We start from the raw sequence: 16345 nt of genomic DNA, 5'->3' as shown, positions 1-16345 counted from the left end.
GGGAATGTATGACTTCTGTGTAGTGTATATAAACACAGAACCCTGCATTCAGTTATTAAAATTATTACTACAAATATTAAACAATAAATTAAAATTGGCTATTATTTCAAAATTTGTTATTAAGTAAATGCATTTGAGGCAATTATTTTAGTTTTATTGTTAAATTTCTTTGGAAAATATTCCTAAAATCCAAGTAAAAAAATTTTGTTGAGAAAATTTGTGAATTCCCAATATACAAAAACTTTGAAGTCCTAATAAGTTATCTAAAGGTCAAAAACTCTGCAGTGATTAGGCATTAAAGACAATAAGCTAATTACCTATTGCTCAAATAATCCGGTCACCTATGACTTGATAGCCAAGTATGATCGTTTAAATGTGGAAGTGTTAATCGATTAGGTGTAATTTACATACATGATGCAGTAATGAGGGTAGGGTGAGACTAGGTGATTAGCTTCTGATTACCTGCTGCTTAACCAACTGTATAGTAGTGGCAATCAGTGAGATATCTGTTTGTATATTGATGTTGTTTGGCTCTGTGAAGAGTCTCTAAATATAACTTTTGAAATCCTAATGATTTCAAAAATGCCTCCGGAATGTGCCTGAATTGCCACTACTCCTATTCCATTGCAAAACCCATGAATACTGTTTTATGTGCGGTTTATATCCTGCTACGTTTGAGTGCAAAATTGCCTTAGGGTTTATTCCACATCTTAGGGATATTTCCACACCATGCACCTTACACTGCGGGGTATACTCAAAATACCATAAACCTACCGGGCTAAAATTGAAATTAAAATTGTCTATTAGATCATTAAGATGATACATCTTTAAGGGATTGTCTAAATTTACGGATTTATCTGATTTTCATCTGATATCTTTCATCATAGAAAAGTTCTTTATAATATTTGTCATTAGAATTATATAGGGTGTCCCACGAAGAGGTTTTAAATTTTGATTTTATATTTCTTGCCCATTTATAGACCGAACATTTGGAAACTTTACTCAATTTATAAAGTAGGGTTTAAACATATTCTTAGAGAATTTCAGTTCCCTTACACTTGTAGAATCAAAATGGAGGTATATTAAATGGTCTTGTAAACTAAATATATAAAATTAATGAGTTAATTGATATTTATTAACTAGTGATGGTACACAGTTTAAATAATTTTTGAATCTACTTTTAAGTTTTTATTAGGCTATGTTCTAATTTCCTGATGAAAAAGCCTCATTTCCCAAGAATGTAATAACACAAATATTTAACAAAACCAAAAACACTATTTTTAATATTTTTAAAGTGTCATTTTTCAATGTTCCACTATTTTGTTTTTACGTAAGGTAAAGAGCTGCAGTTTTTCCAGAATATTTTTAAAACGTACTTTGTAAGTTGAGTAAAGTTTCAAAATGTTCGGAGCATAAACGGGCAATTGATATAAAATCAAACGTTTAAACCTCTTCGTGGGAAACCCTGTATATAAATTATCCTCAGACATAGAATAATCATTACTCAGCAACAAACCCATTTGTACCAAAGGATGGATATAAGCAACCTGACATCCCTTCAAGTGTTCCTCAAGTTCATTGACATTATCACTTGTCAGTTCAGCAGATCCATTGAAGGTAAATGTGTGTGAGTGTGTCAACTTAGTAGATATCATATTCCTCAGACGGCCTTGGGTACGCTTGTCTGGGCTGGTCGCTAGATGTACATATCTCAGCTTGGAGGGGAGTTGATGTAGCGCCGCCGACACTGGTTGACCTTGGATACGCGCTTTTAAATTAGGCGCTCACCGTGACCGAGTGCACTATTGGGGTCACTAAACCAGTGTATTTCGTTGCATCATGTAGGTGACCGACTGCACTCAAAGTCAGGGTAAACTGCTCAGTGCGGACTTGGTATAAAAGCAAGCAGAGGATGGATATGCAGTCAAAATGCCTCGGTTTGTGGTGTTGTTCAAGTGTGATAACGAGTCTGACGCGAATGCAGCGCTGAAGGCCCTACAATCCCGGTACGAGGTACGGCCATCGAGTTCATATGATATCACTGAGGTGGGGACCAATTACACTCCAGGTTAGTAAATAAGTAAAATAATAAGAGTAGATTATTTATAGATATCTGAACATTAGGGTGACCTCCCGGTCTTGCCAATACACTTAATCTTGTTGAAACGGAGAACCGGCCATGATTCTGGCCCTTATTAACATATATAAGTTTAGTTAGGTTAGGTGGGTGCGGTCTTTAAAGCATTTCTTTCGAAAATACTTATTAAAAAATTCTTTCGAATAACTCAAGTCGAGGCAAAGAATCGTCGGTCGCCTCCCATCTGAAGTGCCAACTTTCATCGACTTACGATTCTTACATATTTATGCTAGATTATATAAATATGGCCCCTGAGATTACGACTGGTGGCCGGGACCCCTACACTCTAATCTTGTACCCGCTGCCTGCGATTTAAGTCGATCTTAACCGCTTCGGTAAGATGACGAAATGCGGCGTCCTGTTGAGTATGATGTCGAGTATAAAAACATTGCATTATATTAACACTTGCATCATATTCTCGGTGTGAATCAAGCCTTGCTCCAGTGATCCTACCCAGCCGGGTTGACCAAATCAGTTATAGCCACGCTCGTTGGAGTCATTGAGCTTCGATTTGAAGTCGGACATTGTACAGTAAAAAAACCCCAGTGGAGTTAGTCGATGTATTTAGACATGGTAAATATGTTTATATATCTTGGGAGAACGGCTAAAACAATACTACGCGATGATCCTATACGATCCTTAGCAGTCGGACAACATTGGCTAAACAAATGTATGAAATGTACATACAGTATTTAAGCAGTAAAACCAAATTCTCCTCTAAAACTCCCTACGTGAACAGTCGACTATTGGATACAGAAAGTTGTATCACTAGTCAAAGGTTAAACTGATAAATTATAGGAATCAAAACCCACTACAAATCAGAAATAGATTACAACACTATTGTATACCATACACAAGAATAGACAACTATTGGGGTTCACGTTAAAAAGAAAAAAAAGACCCAAGATAAAGCGAAACAACAGTCAACCGTTCGTAAAAACAACAATAACACAAACACACTAAACAAACAACTACTAGGCTTTACCTAAAAAAAGTGTAAAGATAACATTGGTAACGTCTACATAGTCAACTGTGGTCTGACAGTCAGAGGAAGTTGTCTGAGAAAGATGCGGCAACATAATGTAAGGCACAACTTTGTTGTTAATTTACAATACAAGGTACATTGTTGTTGGCTACATTTGTTGTTGCTCCAGATGGATTGATGGCATCGGCGATGCGCTGCAATACGACCCGGTTCGAGGTGTTGAGCAGAAAGAGAAAGCCGACTGCAATTGTTAGCGGCACGCCAACAACACGGTCAAGAAGTACTTCACCGCCGCCGCCGCTGCCGATGCCGCCGCAGGCCGACGTCACCTACAATGTCCACGACGCCGCAGTCCATGACGTGAAGCACAGATAAGGGAACCGTCAAGGCACCCCACGCAGGTTAGTTTCTAAATTTGAGTTACATTCAGTAATTAGGTTCCATAAGCATTACATTATTTAGGATATTTGAACATACAGATGAATGCGACTTCAAACGCTATTAAATAATCAGTGGGTATATTATTTAGATGTTAAATACAGGGTGATTCTAAATTAATGTTAGATTTTTTAAACTCCATAAATGAAAAACTATACAACCTATCATCACGCGATGAGAATCAATTGAAAGAGAAGATTGTAAACTTTTGTTTGACACCACTTTGGTAAAAATAGATGCAAAATTACCCTCTACAAATCTAGATTTTAACTACGATTTTAAATTAATTAGACAATTTAAAATCAATGAAACACTAAACACAGAACACTTTTTGCTCTTTAAAAGTTATGTTCCTCGAAGCTTACAATAATGGTGAACAACAATAACTGAGCGGTAGAACTAATTCACTCCTAGTGGTATTACTTAAAAATTTTGATACTTCAACGTAGAGTATGAAGTTTTGAGATTCAGAGAGGTAAAAATGTGTAATTAATATAACATCGTAGTTATAATCTAAAAATGTCTGTACATACTAATTTTGCAACTACATTCAACCGAAGTGGTGTCAAACAAACCTTAAGAATCTCCTCTTTCAGTTGATTCTCACCCTGATATGATATTTTGTATGGATTTTCATTTATATCTCGTCAAAAGTGTAACAATATAATCACCCTTCATGACATACAATATACAAAACATTGATATAATGCTATACAGTCCTAAGTTAGAAGTCACCAAACTCATAGAAAAGGGAGCTTTCTCACATAACCCGTGTTATGGTAATGGTGATGTATGCATGAATCGTGCAGAGGACAAAGGAAAATTTTAAGTACAAAGTTTGCAGGTAGAAGGAATTCAAACGAGTTCCTGCCTTCCCTCGTGAAACATTCATTGGTTGGACCTCATTGTTGATTCTGTATCAGGGTCTGAGTTTATATGGAAAAGACTACAATTTAATTTAAGTAAATATTTACAATTTCTGATTCTGTAAATTGGATGCTTTTTAATGCGTATAGTCTAGACTTTTACAAGCGAATGACAAAGCCATATCGGTAGCTAATTTTGGTAAAGCGAAGTCTGATTTCCGGACACGTACTAATAGTAAGTAAGTAATACGTATAGTAGACTCCGTGAACTTTATTTCATAATAATGAAGATAGAAGACACAATTAATTAATTTGGGTTCTAAAAACGCAATAATATTAAGCACCAAAAATTTTAATTATACTTTTCAAAATAATTTACCATTTAAAAACAAACATCCAACATTTTATAACTTGTTTCATTAGGAAAACAAAGTGGAGACACGTTTAGTATTAATAAGTCACAATATTAGTTGTTAATAAACTAAGAAAATTTAAGAACTTAGTTTACTGCCTCAAATCTGAATTATGTTATGATAGTTTGTAGAAGTATCTGAGAACAATGGCAGTTTTGACTTTTATTAGATGCAGATCATGTTTTATATATCACCTATTCGAACCTTTGAGATTCTAATAATTATTTTTGAAATCACATATCTTGACAAATTGAATTCATTTTTAAGTTTGGCAAACTCGTAACGGTATATTTGACTACACTATAATACACTAGTAACAACGATGTAGATTTAGTTTTTCTAGAAAGGGTTTCGGAATTAAAAGGTTTCTTCTCGAGATAAAATATTTCTTAAAAACTGTAGGATATTCTTTTCATTAGAATCTTGTAAGTCAACTAGTGACCAAAAATATATCTGTTCAGGAATGTTTGGAGTAGAATCAATTTACTGGTTTCATGGTATTATATGTACCAAGACATACGACTGCTAATTATTTTGTTATTGCCTGGGTCATTTAGCATAATGTTTATTATTTTTATAGTAGAGAGGAAATACAATGTGTTACATTGTGCTCAAACAGTCTTTAAGAAACTCATCAACAACAACCGAAAAAAGGAAAAAGAAAGGAAAAAGGAAAAGGAAAGGAAGGAGGTGGGAGGGTCTCCTATATTAAACCGTTGATCAAACAGATAACTTAAATTGGGTTTTCCTCAGAAGAATTGTGCTCTGAACAAAGAAAACTCATTTAAGTTGCTTCTGTTGAGGGGAATTGACATATCTGGACTTTGTTGGTAGATTAAGTTACGTTTTTAAAGGTCAGTTTCGTGAGCAATGACAAAAAATATTTTTATTTGTTTCGTGAGCATACCATTTCTTTATATTTTGAATTCACAAACGTCTTATTGAATATAGGTCGTCTTAGTGTATTTATGGTCTTACCATTTAACATAAAAGTTTCGTGTGTAGATGTTTTTCTTTCAAGTTTTTATGAACTGTGAATTAATTATGTCTTGACTAACTAAGTTGTCTAGCATACTATGAATGCCAAATCAATAGTAAAATAAACGTTATTCATGTAGAGAAAAAAAATTGTCGTTACCTTGTTTACGGGTGTTTATTGATTAAATTTGACAAACTTATTTATTTAATCCAATACTACGGGTAAATATTTGAAAAATATTGAAAAACCACCTTTTTCTTTCTTTGTAGGAGAAAACCTAAGTACTCGTTGAATAATCTTAGGTAGTAATGTATTTTTAATGGGTAATAAATATGTATTTTTTTGTTATGGTAATATTTGAGTAAAAATCCACTCAGATGAATTGAAATTTGCTTAGTCCGCAGGTTTGCTGCGGTGGGGGTATTCCTTTGTTTTGTAAATCGTAGTTTGCTAATAAGTATATGCAATGATTCTTTGTTCACATATACGTTGTTATCTCGTAACCATAATAGCGACCCATAAGGCTACTGTTTAAAATGGAAAAGTGTTTTTCTTAGTTTTATATTAAACAGGCATTAAATAACATGTTTACTGTTTGTCGAAATAACCCTGATAAGTTTGCTTGAATATTTTATAGTGAGTGATTTAATTACAACGTTTTTTTAAGGTTCGATTTCAAGGAGGTTCTGCCCCGGTCTACTTGCATAAGTGGCCCTCCATGTGCCTTCTAGAACCCGTCCACAACTGTTCCTCAGGCGGCACTTCAGGTGGTCCCGATAGATAACCGGTCATGGTAATGTTGCAAGAGGACAATCTCTTGCAAAATTTCTCCGCCTTGGAGGTACCGGTACACTGGGGGCCAGTATTGATATGTATGAAGATACCATTGAGTATTTTCTGTGGAAGGCCCGTCTGAGTTCCCTACATCAACCACATAAACTAGTTATTGTTTTTGTGTATAATAGATGGATTGACACATTTAAAATATGTAATATATTTATTATTCAATGTGCATGTCAACTGATAGTCGTCTCTTTCTTGCTCTGTTTAACTCAAAATGTATATTGCTTCATTTATTATTTATTGTATAACTGCCCATATACCTATGTGAGTACATTATATGATAGTAATTGCTTGTATCAATCATGTAATAGTCTTGGCCATTGTAATAAATAAAATAAGAGCGTCCTTATCGAAACTAGTCATCAGCTACCTAAATGCCAACCGTTCCGCAGTGGATAGGTGTTAATGAGAAAAGTCGATTAGCTACATAATTCTGATTACCTTGGACTAAATGACCAAATCTAAGGTTAGCATGTTAATGTGAAATTGGTAATCAGTGATGTATGAGTTGTACATATTGCAGTAATACCCTCTGTAATGGGATGGTACATTTTCTACTACCTGAAACACCTTAAAATTTCAATAAGATATTAGATGGATTAAAGGCTATTTTTGTTGATTATTTTAGTATATTTGATTGTTTTTTATTATGTTTTGAAATAGGTTTGTAATTTCATCAACCTTACTATCCTACGTAACTATTTTAAAGTAATAAAAAAATATACTTACAATTTCTCAACTGTTAATGAGATAGTTTGTTGGGCTTATAAATAAAGGGTGATGCAATAAAAGAGCTGCAAATATATAAATACAAAAATTCCGTACTATATATCTTATTCAAATAACTAAACATAAAAATACAGTTATCTAATGCTATTTCAACTTGACGGGGTCATTTTTAAATCTTGAAATCAACGTTCTTCAAGTGACACCTTGTCATACTTAACATTCCCTTTTAAGTTTCTTCAATATTCCATAGAATAATCGTACCAGCTTATCTTCAGGAATAGCTTTAATTTCCTGGAAAATTCTTAGCTTAAGTTTAAATCTATGGATGACTTTGAAAAACCTTAAACTTTAAGTAGCTTATAGGGAGAACCATCAAAAAACTAAAAGGACCAGCGTAAAGCTTCTAAAAACTAAAGCTTCCTGGCAAACCTCTTTGGATTTTGACTAACTGCGACATGCACTCTTGTGATGTTGTCTGGTGCATGAAGAGTTCTGTGGCCTTCACATTTTTATAGGGTTTAAGCTGTTATCTTAAATAATTTTACCCAGTTCCTCATCGTTTCGTGATCTGGAACAGTGGCAAGTTGATCAAGGATGGAATTAGGTCCAAACAATTCCTGGGGATTGCACTGAAATCACTATTTTCAAAATACGTTTCCACATAAAAATCACAGTGTTAATAACTTCAAAGCACAATGTTTACTAAAGTGGTAAAGTTTAATTGTTTCTATTAGCAAAGCTATTCATTCATTGTTGCATTACTTATCATGTGACAGCGAAAAAAAATTGTGATGCTCCCATTGTCCCACCCTGTAATAAATATTTTTTTTTATATTACTAACCCTTTCAATTTTTTTGTCCCTACAAAGCTTTTCTAATGTCGTAATTTAAGTCTATGTTGACTGTGAAGGCCAATGCAGTTACATGAAGCCTACGATCAGTGTTTGGTGAATGTTTGTATATATAGTTTACATAGTGTCACTTTACAATAAACTAACTTAATTTTAGCCGAAAGTTAGGGAGCGAATAGTTAATACAATTGTTTGTCAAGAACATAATTTTTAAACCAGTAATTGCTTTATAATGTTCCCTTTTTATAGCCTACAACAATTAAAATTCCCTGTAAAGAGAAAAGTAAATGGTTAAATAATTAACTGGGATTTCCTAAGCGAAGGTAATTTTCTTTGTTCATTAACTTCGCAATTTCTACGTAACTGAAACAATATCTTAAGGAAGCAGTTTAATAAACTACAATTATAACTCGGAGGGTCCATTTTACTTTGGAGTGACTTTAAAGACAGTTATTCAGATTTCCTCAAATGATGTATTTACAAATCGTAGTAGTATGGTATATGCCGGTTCTGCGCCGCCCCAAGAGACACCTCTTGGGGCGAAGCCATATGATTGGTCGGAGAGTTCACGTGACTAAGTTTTCTGATTTATTTCACAATTAATGTGATACGACGGGTTTTCGCGTGTATTTATTTTAAGTGTTTAGGGTGCAGACAAAAATAAAACTTATTAATAGCTTGGTTAATATCTATCTATATATATAATACTTAAAGCCGTATTTTGTTAACGCAATTCCTCCCTTATTTGTGGACCAATTTCAACGTTTAAGATGTCAACAAATTCGTCTCAATATTTAGTTTTACAATAAGGTTTTAGAACTTTAAAATTCTACTCTTAGGGGCGTGAGACCCTCTCAAAGGTCGGATTTTCTCCATAAGAAAAACATAGAACAAATTTAAAAACAAAAACAGCTGTTTATAAAAAGAAACGCATTAGCTTTATAATGTTTTAATATTCAGTATGTTAAGACCAAGTTAAACAGTTAATCAGTTTTGTTGGAAAAACGGAAAATGCCTAAAGTTGAAAGAAGAAATATTGAAAACGGGAGGAGGAGACAATTAATAGACAATTAACGGGAGGAGGTATCTTATGCGTATGAGGAAGTGAAAAAATCGAAGCACATAGTGTTGTCACGGTTGTAAAATAAACTTGCCTAATGTCAGATCAAATCAATGTAAGCAAGAAATTTTTACTTATGACACTGACAGATCGAGATATTTCAAAACATTTATTAGAAACCATAATAATGCCTTGAGTTGATAAGTTCAAGTAGTAAGATTATACCAAATCTTGGCGGACTTTATGTTTTAGTTGTAAACTTTTTTGTATTACTCGCTCTACTTTAATTGAGGAAAAACACAAATGGATTGTTTACTTCTAGGTTATGTTGCCAGTTCCTCGGACAAACGTATAAAACGTTTTTTGACTGAATTTATAGCTTTGTAGCCAAATCTTATAGCTACAAAAGTTATCCAACCTATTTCGACAAATGAATCCATACTTTCAAAATTTTGGGACAGGTATTAAGAGAAACCCCACTGAACAACGTGAGGACATTCTGATGCGGGGCATATACTGTGACTAACAACACACTACATGTTAAAATACGTTAAACTATCAATGGTGTTGTTGCTTTAGCCTATTCAAAGCAGATTATGGCTTTCCAGTTGATAACCCAGAGTTTGTGGGTAAAAAATGGAGCACATTAAATTGTTGATGTCACCCCACTTTCCAGGATTCTCTACGGAGAAAATTCGTTTGATTAGGGGGATGTCTAGACAAAAGTTTTCTTCAATTCTCAAAGTTGGAAAAACTTTGTTGCAACATGTTTGCTCGAATTGAGGCAGATCGTTTGGCATTCATTAGAAGCTATCAGTTAAAACTGAGAGCAGAAAAATGCAGGTGCACCTTGACGACGCAAATAGAGATATTTAAAATTAGTTTCTAACAAGTGTTTAAACAGCTCTAATATGTAGACCTAACTAGAATTACTCGAATTTAAGCGTAACGTTTTCCTCAGCGTTATGTTTCAAACTATGCGGCTCATTGAGCCGCACGGGTTCTCTAGTAAATTTGAAATGTATAACACATTCTATATTTAAATTCTAGGCAGGATGTTACCCGTCCTCTCTTGGTTATGATTTTTTATATTGATGTGGTGTTTGAAAGATAACTAGTTTACTATAGCGTAATAATTTGTTAGACTCCCTAACGTGTGTAGAACTGAAAAGTACTTTATTAGTTTAATATATTAAAGTAGGTTGTACGTATAAAAAAGAGAAAAATGGTTCTATGTTCACCCTTTATTTTATAGACAGAAAGGAATCGAGGGCATGACAACATAATATGTGTATAGTCCTCTTTGATAAATACATTTTTCCGTTGATAGAGTATGTCTCTGGTATGCAATATTTACACGCAAGCTGAGTTAAACTTTACTTTGTTCTCCATAATTCAATCAGGATAATTTGTAATATACCCACAGCAAAGTACTTATACCATCACTTGAAATGTGTCTTTTGTCATCATGAGCTGACAACGAAATCTTATTGAGTTCCACACTACACAGGTCATGTTTATAGCTCCTAATTACGTTACTTGGACTGTATTTGTCAATTTTGAGGTTTCAGTCAGTCTGTGTAGTCCTGGAAGCTGATGCCATTGTCGACATAGTGCTCTACATTCCACATCACCCATGAGGTAGGAGCATGATGCGTTTTTTTTATAGTGGTTTCCCCAAGAGGCCTAGCCCAGACAACATAACATGTGTCCGGTCCACTTCAGATTTCCTTCAAATTTTTTTTCTTCAAATTGTTTTTCTTCAAATTGACATTTTTCTTCAAATTCACATTTTTCTTCAAATTCATATTCTTCAAATTCATATTTTAACCGGTAATAGAGTATTTTTCTTCAAATTCATATTTTCTTCAAATTCATATATTCTTCACATTCATATTTTATCCGTTAATAGAGTATGTCTTTGCTATTTTATACAATATTTACATTCGAGTTTAGTTCATTCTCTATCTTTCAATTCTCAGGTATTTTGTAGTGTCCCCACGGCAAAGTACTAATACCATCACTTAAAATGAATCTTTTGTCATCATGAGCTGACAACGAAATCTTGTTGAGTTCCACACTATACAGTTCATGCTTATAGCTCCTAATTACGTTATTTGGACAGTATTTGTCAATTTGGGTTTTCAGGCAGTCTTTGTAGTCTTGGAATGTAATACTATTTTCTACAACTGCTCTTTTAACTCCTTTTGATCTTTTTGAGATGCTGTCATTTTCTGACCTACTTGCATACATTTTTGATCTCAACGCAATGTGTTCAAACATAATTCTTCCATTTAGTTCATCCTTGAACTTTCCGATGATCTTCTTATTAGTGACACTGAAACATGGATGATTAGGTGGGTAGTCACTCGTGTCGAAAAAATCTTGCATTTCCTTCATATCTTTATATACATCATCAGTATATGTTAAGTATGTCAGTGAATCTGTGTCTGTGTACTGCAATTGAACTTTATCCCCGTATCGTGCTTTTATCACATTGTAGTGAAAGTCATACATCAATGTCTTAGACACGTCCAAAATACTCATTCCTACGTAGATAGGTTTGTTGAATACAAGTTTGGTCTTGCTCATGTGTACTGCCGCAAGTTGATCCGTAAATATTGTCCTCCTCTTGAAGTTAGGTTGAGCCAACCACTTGTCTACTTGTTTTTCCTTCGTCGCCAACCGGATGTTGACACGATTCCGAATGTTTTCCATGGTTTTGCCAAACACGGCATTATTCATAAGCTTGAAAAAATCCTTTTCAAAATTGTTTGTAGCTTTAGTTCTCATACTAGTATTCAGATCGATGTAAGGTTTAAGCCAGTTGCTCTGAGTGAAACTTATTGCTTTGTGAATATTCTTTAATTTCAAACCGAGAGAGATGTATTGCTTCAAATTCCGAAAGTGTAGAACATATCTCTTTTTGTCAAACAATGTGGCTAGAAGTTTCTCTTGTTTAGATCCGGGTGGTATTTGTCTTTCAGGTGCTAGAGGTAGATCGGAATGTAGGTCGTGCAATTCTTGGGGATACTCTAAATCTACTTCCAATATGTATCCCATATTTCCATCATCTGGAACTGATAAAATATCAAGGTTGTGAACATCTTCTACCCACTTGAAATCAGAGTAAGGCATATGTTGGCTCATAGCCCAGCCATACAAGTTATTGGCGTCAAGGTATGTAAGATATGACGTGGGCAAATTTTCATTATAACTTTCCTCCATGTATTTGTTATTGGCAGTGGCGTACCGGTTCGAACATTGTGATAATCCTCCTCGTATCCCATTTCCAATCATTAGAATCATATTGTAGTCTGATAAAAGTTCAAGTTCGATCTCGGTTGTTTTGAGCATCGCACTCCAAGCTAGTCCTGGTGCTGTGTAGTACCATGCTGGGTCCAGCTGGTAAGTCTCCATACAAATGTTTCGAAAGTTCTCCATGACGTCTGCTAATTGCAATACATCTGATTGGTTGTAGAGTAAAGTGTATGCTTTCATGCTTTGTATATTAAATTCGTTCCAAACTTTGCTTGCATGCTCATAGTCTTCATCTTCAATGTTGGTCATGGTTAGTTTGTTGTAGAAGTCTTTCTTATGTGGGAGTGACGTGTATTCAAATTTCTGTAGGGAGTCCATAAAGTCATAAGGGTACACACCCTTTTTCTGCAGCAGCTTCAGCTGTTCACTCGAGTAGTACTTCGAAGTATGCTTAAAATGTTGAGGAGATAAGTTCTTGACGAGTATGTCTAAACTACTTGACATGAATTTAACCGAATCTACAAATCTCAAATCAATACCTCCTTTTACATGAACAGTATAAGAAATATATTTTTCCTCGTTATTTGGTATAACATCAATAGTGTCATCATTCAAACCAAACATTTTGATAAACAGGTGAGTATCGTATCCAGAAAGATTGTGAATAAATATGGGGAGGAAATGAGGTTTTCTAAAATTTAAATTACAAGCGTTGTGCGCTGGACCCCTTAGTTTTCCTGTAAGATGGTCATGGTCTCTAACAAACGGCTTGTCTTCTGTAAACTCCTTTCCACAAATATGGCACTGAGTGGCCGTCAATAGAGTAATATCGTCCTCCTCTGAAAGTTCCATTGGCTTAGCAGCTTCTTTTGAATATAGATAGCTTATTTTCTTAGACTCGTTGAACAACCTCTCTACAAAAACCTGAGCTGCATCTTCGCCAAAGTATGTTACTGGCCTTGCATAATTGTGTTCTTCTTGTACTATGTAATACGAAAAACTAATCGCATCATGTTTTTGGTACTTTTTCGTGTACGATCCGCTTGTGTATTCCTCTTCACTTCCGGTAGAATGTACTGGAGTAAGCATACATTCAAAATCAGCATAGACGACGAATGGCACTTTCATTCTCTTATTAAAGTCATTAAACTTTATTGTTTCACCTTCTTTGGGCATTATGATCTTAACTGCTTCGTGCTGCTTACAATATTCTCTATGTGTTTTCAATAAATCTTCTGTGCCAAAATGTGATAGGCACCGTCTACATATGTGGATACTATGTGAATGCTTTGATTTCTGTGCTCCAACAAGTCTACTTAGATTTTTAATTAGGCAATAATGTGTATTCTTCTCATCCTTTAAGTATAGTAAATCAACATGTTGCTCTTTCTCCTCATCGGTTGTCAGTAATGGATACACAACCCACTTTTCATCATGGCTGTAAACATTTATGGATATCCCAGTTCGCTTTTCAAAAAGTTTAACGTTACTCAAACTGACCGGGAAATCAATCCCATTCATGGCATAATCAAAGTCGTGCTCATATTTCTGGTAGTGTTGTGTTCTGTAAGGGTGTTCTGCCCTATCTACAGGATGCAGAGCAGCAAGTATTGACCACAAAAAACATTTTTGGTCTTTATTTACAATATTAATAGTGGCTCTCTTGTTTTTAATTGGTTCCGGCAGGTCTATGTATGAAGAACCTCTTAATGGTACATAGCGGTTGATCCTTAGTTCTATGTTAAGTATCCTATTCAGGGACCAACCTGATCCCTTCGTCTGGAACTCCTCCATTTCAGTCAAGATTTTCTTTTCTTTAGTTTGTAACTGATCTTCTATATTCGTGGTTGAGTATATGATATCGTTTTGAGTTTTAAAATTGATTTCTTGAAAAATTTCTTCATCGTTAGATGTTTTTTTAAACTCAGTTAAAAGTACAATGTTTATTTTGACGTTATTATTTTGCACTTGCTTGGCTATTTTATCATAAAATAGAGGTCTTGATAGTTTAAGAAACTGTATAGGGTCTTTTATTGCAAGCGTGTTGTCAATTACATACGTTTTCATTCTATTCTTGAACGCCTTCTCTAACTCTTTTATTTCTAGGTTAGGTTTAGGTTCTGCCATGTCGTTACTGGTGCCATGTACGTTATTGGTTGATATTGCAGTGTTGTTTGTGGAAAGTACGGATGATTGGAGAGTATTTGTAGCGGAGCTAGTTGTGGGCATTACACTTTCCACGGGCTGGCTAGAGCTATTTGATTGTGCATTGTTTCCCACGCAATGTTTCTTTGCAGCTGGAGCAGCAAGTTCATCTCTTGAACGTTTTGTAGTACATATTTTTAGATGGCGTGATTTGTGGGATAATGTCACTAATGTGCCACACAACTCACAAGGCTTCTGTGGTTCAATTGTACGCACCTGTGCACCGCGGCAGGTTTTTAAGTGACGCAACATGTTTTTAGATAAAACAGTCCTGTTGCACTTAACACAAGTTTGTTTGTTCGCTTCCATTTTAAAATTTTTGTCCCTGGATCTCTGGATGTCCGTGGCCTATGATTTCTGTCTAAAACTCAGGATTTTACGTAGTAAGCTTCTCCTCTTCCTTCCTTTAAAACCACTCGAGTATGACTGATTTGTCTTGCTCTTCTCACCGCTATTTATAGCAGAAAACTGTAAAAAATTAACACTTTTGTCTCTGGATCTCTGGATGGTCGTGTCCTATGGTTTCCGTCTAAAATACAGGATTTTTTGCAGTATGCTTCTCCTCTTCTTTTCTTCAAAGTCTCTTGATTATGATTGATTTGTCTCTCTCTTCTCACCAATATTTATAGCAGAAAACTGTAAAATCTTACACTTTTGTCTCTGGATCTCTGAATGGTCGTGTCCTATGGTTTCCGTCTAAAACATAGGCTTTTATGCAGTGTGCTTCTCCTCTTCTTCTCTTCAAAACCACTCGATTATAACTGATATGTCTCGCTCTTCTCACCACTATTTATAGCAGAAAACTGTAAACAACGAACACTTTTATGTCTGGATCTCTGGATGGCCGTGTCCTATAGTTTCCATCTAAAACACAGGGGTTTACGTTGTAAGCTTCTCCTCTTCTTTCCTTCAAAACCACTCGATTATGACTGATTTGTCTTGCTCTTCTCACCACTATTTATAGCAGAAAACTGTAACAACGTACACTTTTGTGTCTGGATCTCTGGATGGTCGTTTCCTATGGTTTCCGTCTAAAACATAGTATTTTTTCAGTATGCTTGTCCTCTTCTTTTCTTCAGAATATCTTGATTATGATTGATTTGTCTCTCTCTTCTCGCCCCTATTTATTGCAGAAAGCTGTAAAAACTTACACTTTTGTCTCTGGATCTCTGGATGGCCGTGCCCTGTGGTTTTCGTCTAAAACACTGGCTTTTTCGCAGTATGCTTCTCCTCTTCTTCTCTTCAAAACCACTCGATTATGACTGGTTAGTCTCGCTCTTCTCACCGCTATTTATAGCAGAAAACAGTAAAAAACTAACACTTTTGTCTCTGGATCTCCGGATGGCCGTGTCCTATGGTTTATGTCTAAAACACAGGTTTTTACGTAGTAAGCTTCTCCTCTTCCTTCCTTTAAAACCACTCGATTATGACTGATTTATCTTGCTCTTCTCACCGCTATTTATAGCAGAAAACTGTAAAAAATTAACACTTTTGTCTCTGGATCTCTGGATGGTCGTGTCCTATGGTTTCCGTCTAAAAGACAGGATTTGACGTAGTATGCTTCTCCTCTTCCTTTCT

General features: G+C 35.1%; 1 protein-coding gene across 1 annotated transcript; it reads right to left on the bottom strand.

Moving 5' to 3' along the window:
• Nucleotides 1–10872: 10872 nt before the first annotated feature.
• On the bottom strand, nt 10873–14356 carry LOC128989333 (uncharacterized). Its single transcript, XM_054411215.1, has 4 exons — nt 14329–14356; nt 13270–13545; nt 11545–13080; nt 10873–10919 (listed from the first exon to the last, which is right to left on the bottom strand). The coding sequence occupies exons 1-4, from the start codon at nt 14354–14356 to the stop codon at nt 10873–10875; spliced, it is 1887 nt and encodes a 628-aa protein (XP_054267190.1).
• Nucleotides 14357–16345: the final 1989 nt, after the last annotated feature.

Source organism: Macrosteles quadrilineatus, unplaced genomic scaffold (genome assembly GCF_028750875.1).
Source record: "Macrosteles quadrilineatus isolate MER2022 unplaced genomic scaffold, UCM_ALF_1.0 Scaffold_3__2_contigs__length_128488019, whole genome shotgun sequence".
NCBI classification, from domain to species: Eukaryota; Metazoa; Arthropoda; class Insecta; order Hemiptera; family Cicadellidae; genus Macrosteles; species Macrosteles quadrilineatus.
The sequence above is the reverse complement of the archived record's forward strand: the minus strand, read 5'-3'. Positions and strand labels throughout refer to the sequence as shown.